The sequence below is a fragment of the Frieseomelitta varia genome, unplaced genomic scaffold, assembly GCF_011392965.1.
Source record: "Frieseomelitta varia isolate USP_RPSP 00005682 unplaced genomic scaffold, Fvar_1.2 scaffold_173, whole genome shotgun sequence".
NCBI lineage: Eukaryota > Metazoa > Arthropoda > Insecta > Hymenoptera > Apidae > Frieseomelitta > Frieseomelitta varia.
The window spans coordinates 182,742-193,424 of NW_025109450.1; the positions used below are offsets into that span (position 1 = coordinate 182,742).

A 10,683-nucleotide genomic window follows, 5' to 3' on the forward strand; every position below is an offset into this window, starting at 1 on the left:
AATATTCAATATCTTAAATATTACAACAATCAATGTACAATTTTTCCTTCTATCAAATTCTCAACATATTTCTCGCAACTGATAAAATCTTTGAAAAAAAAATTAAAACACACTTGTTATGTGTGACAAAATTGTGAAATATGAGAAGTAGTGTATGTACAATATACTTAAAACTTTTTAAATTTAATTGTTGACTTCTAATCACCTGAAATTTTTAAAAATATATGAGACATTTGTAAAATTTAAAACTTGAAGTATTTTTATAGTAGATAATTCTGTTCTTCTTTTAACTACATTGCACATTTTTACTCGAACGTTATGAATTTCTTAGTAGCTATAATTTAATAACTGGTTGAATAACAAAATTTGTCAATTACATATTACATAGTATCAAATAGTTCTTTTTTAAACGTTCGCTTGCAAATATACGCAATAGCTCCATTTGAAATATTCATTCTAAACGTTCGGTTGCAAACGCACATAAAGGATCAAGCCTTCAATTGAAAAAAATTCACAGTGACTCCGTTCTAAAACATTCACAGTACAATAAAACTTCAATTGAAAGTACTCGCTCAAAACATTCAGTTCAAAGAGTTTACAATGACTCGCTTTCAACATTCAGCTGCAAACATCTGCAATGACTAAACCTCCGATTGAAAATATTCACAGTTTTATTTTAAACATTCAGTCAGATACCTACATCTACAATAAACGTTTTAAACATTTCGTTGCAAGCGCGTGCAACGACTGAAACCTTCGATTGGAAATATTCGCTCTAAACTTTTAGTTAAGAAACTTGAACGCTTTTTTAGTTAGAAGAAACACTGACGAATATGACTCTTAAATTGTTGCAGTAGCGTCGTGACGCAGAGATCGACAACCGTGACGACCCAAACGACCACCACAGAGATGACGGACCCACCGCCACCACCTCCACCCCCGATGTACCCGCCAATACCAACACCGCCAAAGAACAACAACAACAAGAGGATAACGTCCGAGGCGGCGGAGAACGCCGCTCTGATAATCGGCATCATAGCCGCGGCGTTGATCGCCATCGTGCTTATCATCCTCATCATCCTCAAGTTCAAGAATCGTCCGGAGACCAGCTACAAGGTCGACGAGACGAAGACCTTCTGCCAGGATCCAAACGCGGCGTTGCTCGGCGCCGCCGGTTCCGGCCAGCCGTTCAACGGCCCCCTGAAAAACGGCGCCAACGGCAGCAAAACCAACAAGAAACGAGAACTGATAGACATCAAAGAGTGGTACGTGTAGAGATGGCCGGTGTTGGAGATCCATGCGTCCACTTGAGTTGCACGCACGTGCTTTCGAAACTCTCGTGTGGTTTGCGTACACACACAGACACAACACACACACACACGAGCTACTGAGAACTTAACACGAAGAACGTGTGGAGCCTCTTCTTAAGTCCTTCGTTGGTGCTAGGGGAACTATTAGCTATTATAGTTTTGGACACGTTTGATAGAAACGAGGTGTGTTCCTCGGTGAAACACGCGACGGACAAGCAAGGACAGTGCTCGGCAACGCGGGATTCCTCGTTTCGATTTGTTCTCGTCACGAACTACTTCAGACGTGGTGATACTGATCGTCGGTACGGTTGAACAGTCAGGTTCGCGTTCGGAAGATCGGATCTCCTCGGCATCTCGACAAGCGTCGGTGAGAACGTTAGGTGAATCAACAAGCATATCCAATGGTACGTCGACGGTGATCGAACCTGGTCGATGCTACGCACGACGATCCTGTTGGCAGAAACTGCGTGCGTCCACGATCGAAGATCAGCAGGTAGACTTTGATAGAATTCGGGGGACTGTGGCGTTGATCGGCATTGTAGAGCGTCGGGAAAAGCCAAGACTGATCACGTCGAGCAGGGAAGAAGAAAGAGAAGAAGAAGAGAAGGAGGAGACGCAGAAGCGAAAGAAAGGAAAAAAAAAGGGGGGGGGAAGTGGCAGAGGCATCGTAGGTGCGTTGGAAAAATGTATCGAATGGTTGTGCCGATCGAAAACATGCCCGAGAGAGGCGGCGGACGTGAAACACGGCGTTATTACTCTTCGTTAGAGCGACGCTCGGCTTTAAGTCCAGCACTTTTCCGGCGCTAGCGCGATGTCGAGCACAGGCGACGAAATTTGGCGATCATCGAACCCTTGAAATACGATTGCAACTTTCGAAAAAAGAAAAAAAAACAGAGAAACAGAGAGAAAGAGACTATGTGAGACTATGCAGATTCTTATATAGACTCGTGAAATCAAACTTCTTCCTCGTTCCTATAGTAATATTGTTAGTTGTGTATTATATTCATTGTATATGAAAAGATTTATCACGTATTGCGATAGCATTCATACGCATGATCCTTCTTTAGGCCGCGTTTCAAAAAAAGAAAAAAAGAAAAAAAATGATTATTCAAAAATAGATGGTACTTACGTATGAGAAGGTGTCGCGACGTATTTCGAGGCTCGAGAAAATATTGAAAAAAAAAAAAAAAAAGAAAAGAAAAGAAATTTGCTTTCGTTTAAACGTTGCCATAGTCCATGATGTACTTAACGTGCGCAGCGTGGGAACGAAAAAGTGTTGGAATTAACGCGCAAAGACGAAAGTATCAATACGAACGATCCTATCTAGCGATTAATGAACTTATTGTTGTATAGAAGAAAAAAAAAAATATATATATATATACATACACGATATTTATCGATTATGTTATACGTGTAAATTGTTTATTAAATTATAGATTTTATTAACACAACAATGGAAGAGAGCGTGCAAGTAAGTACGTGTTACGGTGTGCGTGGTGAAACCGTATGAAAGCGAACGAGATAGTCCGCGTTGTTCTGTTTGAAAATGAAAAAAGAAAGAAAAAAATGACTCAAAGTAACGTCGGTGTATTAACGCATTAAGTTTCTCACGCGTTCTTGGGGAACGCGGAGATGTAACCTGTGAAGTGGGTGAAGCGCGCGAAAAACGCTCGGAGGACACTGTCGAAATAGTAAAATGACACGTAGCCATGCGCAGATCGATGCTTATACATATACACAGGGTGTGAATGCAGTATTGCCAAAAACTATGAATCGAGTTTAACCGATGTTTAACCCTTTGATGTCCGATACCACTCATTGTTTCTTAATATCTCGTTACTTTGATATTTCAGTATCGCAGTTTTTCCTTTATGGGAAGCTTTTGCTGTTTCCTTTGTAGAAAATTATTCGTATCCTTTTCTTAGAAAATTATTCGTATCTTGCTGTCTCTGACCATTGAACCAGGATTACTTGGAATTTTCAATTCGAGCTCTACACGAGTTTAGTAAAATGGAAGAATCCAAGCGCAAGTCTGATTGCAAATCAACTTGTATATTACTGCACGTCATATTTTATCATTTATTATTACTGAATTATTTGTGGCGCGAGCGATAAAATCGAATAAACAATCAATAATGGAGGGCATTAGACGATTGAGAGAATGCTCCACTTTAAAAATATATTATTGATATTATGGAAAGGAAGATTGAAAAGGTGAAGCAGTACATAGTACGTACGAAGTATGCCAGGAAAGATTCATGTAAAACACGGAAAACAAGATGTTAATAATTGATCAAATTTATCATTAAATTGATTGTACCAAAAAGATGTAAAATATGGAAAATTAAAGGTGATCCTAGTTCAATGGACAGGCGCTGTAATATCTTTTGGTCTCTTTTCGAAAATATTTCTTTTCGTTCAGTATTTCTGCGATAGCTCTGTCAGATATCCCGCTGTATACCTCTGTGTACCGAGCTTCGTCAGTCGAAATAAAATTTTCTGTATGAATTGAACATCTCACTGCATAGATCCTCGAAACAAAGGGCTGCAAAGGGTTAACTATATACTGAAATCGATTTTCGTGGATGTTCGAAACGGTTTTCATCGAACTCTGCCGCCTTTATAGAAACTCTCCGGGGGCTACTCTTCCAGCCTCCTGTCGTCGATGGAATCTCTTCTTACGACGCACGGATATCTTTGCACCCGAAAGCACAGCTTCCCTTTTCTATGCGACGAAAATATAACTGTGAAATATTCTATATTTTCGTATGCCACCCTGCTCGGTGTTCCCTGCTTTCTGATACCTGGTCGAGACTGGTGTTCTTATTCGAATTACAAGTACAGATTGCCGTTCTACTCTGTCGAATTAATATCTAATAAATCTGAAAGTATTTCAACTTTTGATACTTTGATTCCTATATAATGTGATATAGATATGTTAAAGTAACATTTGTAAATTTCGATACGTATTAATATTATTTCTATTGCATACCTGCGATAAAGATAACACAACTTCTTGGCTAATTATGAAAATCTTATTCATTTATTCATTTTGGCTGTTAGAGAATAATTGTATTACTCTTTCTCTGATTCGTTTGACGATTGTCAAAAATTGTTTTTCGCTTCTTCTAGGGAAGTGTATGATGTATAAATATTCCTTAAAATGTCATTGTCTAGATTTTAAATGATCAGAGGATATTATTAATTAAAGTAGCACCAGTCTAGACTAGCAAATAATTCAACTGGTTCGTGTTTAGACATTCCCTTCACTAAATCTCAGCTAGATCGCTATTTATCGCTGCAATTCGATCATTCTTATTGCTACAAAGCTAGTAAATTATCCAAATTTCCGCTGAGACTTCTTTAAGCAGACCCGAACTCACCAAAATATCTTCCAATCGAGAAAAAGACATCTTTTGAAACGTTTCTCGTGAGAGTGTGTCATTCGGGGGAAAAAAAAAAAACGCGAAAAATCGTAGAATCGATTCGCGAAAAAGCAATAACGAAACGTGATAGTGACAAGAAGAGGAATCTGTAAAGCTAGATTAATTTAAGATCGTTCGATATACTCGGTTCCAAAGATGATTGCCATTTGATTCTTCGAACGTGCACGCTCCTAGAACGATCGGTTCTTCGTCGAAACGATAAGTAATGGTATGTAGTAACTCGCGGATGAACGAAAGGGAGAGAGAGAATGTGAAGATGATGCTTAAGACACGGTCGAGGGGGGGGGATCTTTCGGCCATTGATCAAAAAAAAAAAGAAAAAAAAAGAAAAAAAAAGAAAAAAGGAGAAAAAAAGAAACGAGATACGATAAAACGTCCGATTGTTAAAGGCTTATAAGGTATAATACTTTGTAAAATGTTCAGCGTGAACCGAGGACTCGCCATTTTTTTTCTAGACAGGCGTACCTCGAACCATCGTGAAATCCTAAGTCTCGTTAGAACAAAAAGGAAGGAACAGATAGAAAATTGAAAAGAAGAAAAATAAAGATAACAAAGGTGAAATAAAAAATAAAGATAAGTAAGAAAGAGATGAGAAGAAAGAAAAAAATGTAAAATTTCCTCAGCTTCTTCGTTATCTTATCTCCCGCGATTTTCCATAAAATGGAATGATAATTCGAATCGCGTCTCTAGGTTCTTTGAAAGGATTCCATGGTGGTTAAGAGAGTTCGAGGAACGCCGACGAGTTTGTTCTTTGTTCGCGATTCAACTTTGCACCATTCTCTCAAACAACTTGTAGAAAGTTCGTCTAGGATTCTCGTATTATATTTATACTTACTTGTCCAACGTTAAGTCGAAACGCAGTCGTTGCTATTCACGTTTTACGCGCCTTGACGCGTGTCCTGACGATCCTACGAAACATCATATCGTTCTAGTTCAATTACTCCTCCGATTGTTAACGACAGATGTACTTTTATCGCTTTCCACCCATCACGCGGATCAAATAGGCCGCAATTTTCGAATATCCTAGCCGCAAACACGCTCCGTTTTTTCTATTTACATCGCGATTTTTAAGTACTTGACTGATTGTCCAATTGCTGATCGACAACCAATTTTTCTATCGTTCGAGCTTCTCTGTTTTAGACGTTCGAATTCTCTCTTTTTAATATACGCTTCAAAGATTTCGAATATTTCCGATATAAGAAACTTACAATTAGTACGGTGATACGATGAAAGTTTACGATTTTTATTGAAAATAAATCTATCTGTCAGGCTTATTTTCCCAGTCGATTGCAAAAGCGACTTGATAATATTCACGAGTAGAATAAAGGTGAAAGAACCTTGGTGCAGCGTCGCTTTCGACAATGTCGGAGTATAGGCTCTCAGGGAAGCACAATTAACGCGTTTTAATTAGAAGAAACTCCGAGACCGAGGTACGAACCAAACCGACCACGATTCCAACGCATATCAAAACGAACGATTGTCCGTTTCATAAGAAGAAAGAGGAAATCGATGAAACGTTCTCTTTTGACGAATTCAAAATATCACGAAGACGAATCACAGTACCTTTCCACGGTTTATAAATACGGTATTGATTTTTTTGTTTTCTCTTTACAAATACAAAGGAGAGATTCTCTGTAAGGCATATTCGATAAACGTACATATGCTATATACTAGAGATCACGGTTTTGAACGTGGACTAAAATACACGTGTACATATGGTATGTTTAAAACTAAAAATCAGTTTATATTCTTATAAGCGTCAAAGCATTTTTATGAAAAAGAAGAAAAAAACGACAGTCCGACTTTTATTTACAATTCTTACAATTTCTTACAAATTCTTACAATTGTCTCTTTGGAATCTCCCCATTATAATGAAATATTACAAGATTTCTCCACCTCCCATTTTATCAAAATCGCTTCAATATGCATTGCAATTTTACCTGACGATTAATAAAGAAGACAGTATTTAAAAACAACTGACAGATAGATGACTTGACGAAGCACGTTCCTGTTTTCCTACATGTGATTTTCAAATGTTACGTTCGTGAAACGCACGAGTAATCGCGTATTAAAAATTAGATCTAAATTCGATTACTATATGTATATATGTATATTTACATACACGTGAAATAGGGATCTTTAGTATATACACGTATCATCCGATGCTCGCATCTATTTGCGTGTATCGATTGAACGTACCTTCGTCAAAAGGATTATACCTTGCTTGTGCAGAAAAATATTCCTACACAACCAAGACTTGTTTTTGAACTCTTTAAAAGTTAATTTAAAAAAGAAAAAAAAACAGAGAAAAATGAAAGTAAAAAAAAATTACGAAGAAAAACATCGAAACACCGTTTCATATCTTAATCGCACAAGAGCTTGATAAGTCCAAACGTAGCACGATTTTTGCTGATAAAAAGGGCTGTAGAATGGTCACGAGCGTAATTTTTCGCTTCTTTTCTCTTTCTTTTTCGTTTTTGCTTATTGTTTTCATCGTTCGTTTTTTATCGTTCGCGCGACATCTCGTTGAATCGATTTGATCGAACAAAACGATCGAACGTTGTTACGCACGACGCTTAAAAACGGCACAATAATCTATGCTCTTTCGACTTTGCTAGATTCGTTACGCCATCGAGATCAATTGTAGGCTATATAAAAAAAAAAAAAAAATGACAAGTCGATGTGGATTTTGTATATTTACGTGGCTAAAGTTGAGTGGGCAGTCTTAACGATATCGCTGTGATATTGTCGACGCAGCATTTCCTCCGATTATACATCCCACAAATATCATTTTTTTTTTTGGCATTATTCTAGTTACGGAAGAAAATTCTCCCGGGTCGCGCTTAGGAATGAATGATAATAACACAGAATTCAGCATGAAACAATCCGTATATTCATAGTTAATAAAACGTCATGGCACTTTCGTATTAAGAGGGAGACAAATGGTAACATAACATGACAATGCTTGCTTAAAACCTGGCATCTATCTATTACACTGTTAATAACTGATGTTCGTTTCCTTACACGTATTCAATCACGTAATTTTATAGATATCGTTTGTTATCTTCAGGTGAATTGCATAATTAAATAAGTTTATTCCTACTTATAAAACAGGAAGCACTTATTTTTATCAATGCGTTTAACGAGAAGTGTCTTCTCTCCTGCTGTATTTTATTCGAATAACTTCCATGATTATTCAGAAATATTTAAAAATATTTTGCTATTCTTCTTTAAAAAAAACTGAAATATCTTCTCCCGTTATATTTTATTTATATAACTTTAATGATTATTCAGAAATATTTACCAACGTCTTGTTATTCTTTAAAAGTTGAAATGTCTTTTCCTGCTGTCCTTCCAAGATTTTATTTCGACAACTTTGTTAAAAATAAAAGAGATCATTTTACAACTTCATTAAATTCAATCTTTTCTTATATTATTCCTTCATCTTCGTTTAAAAAATAAAACACAACACAGCAGAATCTCTTTTATCTGAATCACTATTTTTCAAATAATATCTTAATATTCGAATGTTGTATTACCGAGGAAGATCATTTACTATAATTGGAAAATTAGACACAACTTAAACATTTTATTATAATAATATAATAATTGGATATTAAGATATTCGTAGAATATAAATTTGGATAAAGGAAACGCTGTTGTATATAACAATTTCAATTGTATACGTATCACCAATTACATTGCAATTTTCATAAAACAACGCCCGTTTCAAACCGTGCAAGTGCGATTAAATATACCTACCCCTTTTATAGCACATATACGAACAAATGATGCATTTGAAACAAAGATTAAGTACAAAGATAATTTTCTCTAACAATAAACGCATAAGTCATTTGTCTTCGGAACGACCAGAGAAAACCATAGAGTCATGTGTCTTCTGCACAGGATCGAGCGCTCGGTTATCAGATTAGTTGACTACATCACTTCTTGCGATCATAATTCTTCGACGATGTATAACTACGTGTTCATTAATATGAAAGTACCGTAGTGTGAACGTAATTTTGCCCCTTTCTTCTCTTGAAAATGAAAAATTGTAACTGACTTTTCGCTATATCTCGTTGTGGCATCGCGTGCCACGAGAATATCGCACCATCAATCAGAAACACGTGTTCACCCATCGAGAAAACGCGAACATATTGTTACCACTGCCCTCCAAACTCCCTATCTGCATATCCTTCGGTGTACTGACAATTAACATTTATACGAAACTAATTAACTTCTAATAAGAATATCTTATCGAGCAAAATGTTACTCTAAATTAACTTAATGCATTAACGACTTCGAACTTAAGCGTGTCGCGGAATAACGCCATACTTGAAACTTAACTATTAAAATACGTAGTGCGGCAGCAGCGAAGAAAGTGTACGAGAAAAAAAGAATGCGAGACAAACGGAAGAGAAGTAAACGTGGAATGAATGTCGTGTACGTGTGTAGCGGAACGTGCGTGTTTTGTATGTATGCGCGAGATGAAGGAAAGAAAAAAAAAAAAGAAAGATCGAGCCCGTACGCAGAAAATTATAGCGTGACACTGATAATCGCGAAACGAAAGTCGTTGGATAGTATGCAAACAAAAATCAGAAAAGAATTAAAAAAAGGGGGAAAAAGAATAATAAGCTCACACACAAGTGTAACTAGAGTCGCTATAGCTAGATGGAATTATATTTTACAATTGTACAGTTATCATACGTTCGGGCGCAATAAACCGATTCAGTCTATAGATAGTGACAAAATAACTCTCTGTTCGTGGACAGACTGGAGAAGAGAACGCAACCCTATGTTGGAGACAGGGAGAAACGTTGAAACAATAAAAGAAGAGAAACAGAGTTAACGCAAAACTGAATGATCAACAACGGTCGCGGAATATTTTTTTGTTCTTTAATAAACTAAAGCTCCCGGTTTTTACACGTATACATATTACATGTATACTATTATATGTGTGTATGTATAATAGGATTCGAGTGCGTATATACTTGTATCGGAAATCGATCCTCCTCGGACAGGAAAGGGTATATACACGTATGCATTCGTATGTGGCGCGCGTGGATACACGTATTCTCGCACACATGTGTTCTGCTGCGACGAAAGAGGAAAAACGATCGAGCCGATTATTTGTCGGCTCGGCGTTGTTCTCTCGACATGGCTCGGGCCAGCCCCATTTCGTTTTCAGGAACTAAATGTGAATACGAGCGAAAAATATATAAAATACGAGCAGTAGCGTAAATAATGCATTTAGATTTTTTACATGTCAATGCGAAGCCTCCTGTGCCGTTTTTGTTAGAATTTCTGAACTTTAGAAATGCGCAGATCTTCGACGCCACAAATACAACACGACGATCCATGCAACCAATTCGCAGTTTCTCTTTCTTTCGCCGTAGCGTTCTATGTTTTATAGGACACGAATGAAGATGACGACAAAATGTAAGCAACTAGAAAAAAAAAAGAAAAAAGTATGAAACATTGTGGACGATATCGTTTACAACAGACACAAATACACATAACCACATACAGATACATGTACACGTACACACAGATAATATGGTAGTGCGCGCACAGGCACGCATTACGAGTTCTCTTGGGAAAATTGGGGACATGTAAATATATAGAAATAATGCCGTAACTACGAAATTATATGAATAAAGTATTGAAACTGTGTTAGAGTCTGCTTTCATACCTGCCTTCCCAGATAGTTGTGATTTAGAAACTTATAAATGTCTGAAAGTTACGCTTATATTTGGAAGTTAACCGCTGAAATTTATCGTTTGGAGTTTTTTAAGATAATACGAAACATCATTTGCCAAATTTGAGACTTATAATATTTGTATACTTGTATTTTATTAAAAGTAATTTTTGTAATCAGTTTGAATTCACCTTAGATTTAAATACTATTGACTACGTGATACAAGTAA

General features: G+C 36.8%; 1 protein-coding gene across 3 annotated transcripts in view; it reads left to right on the top strand.

The window, feature by feature from the left end:
• LOC122538694 (neurexin-3-like) overlaps window positions 1–9,269 on the top strand; it is a 167,454-nt gene extending 158,185 nt beyond the window's left edge. For 2 of the 3 annotated variants that reach the window (XM_043672984.1, XM_043672986.1), the window contains exon 17: window positions 855–9,269. In XM_043672984.1, the coding sequence (XP_043528919.1) occupies window positions 855–1,275 (421 nt within the window). In that variant the 3' untranslated portion in view covers window positions 1,276–9,269. The remainder of the gene's footprint in view (window positions 1–854) is intronic. The other variant, XM_043672985.1, reaches the window with a different exon arrangement.
• Window positions 9,270–10,683: the final 1,414 nt, after the last annotated feature.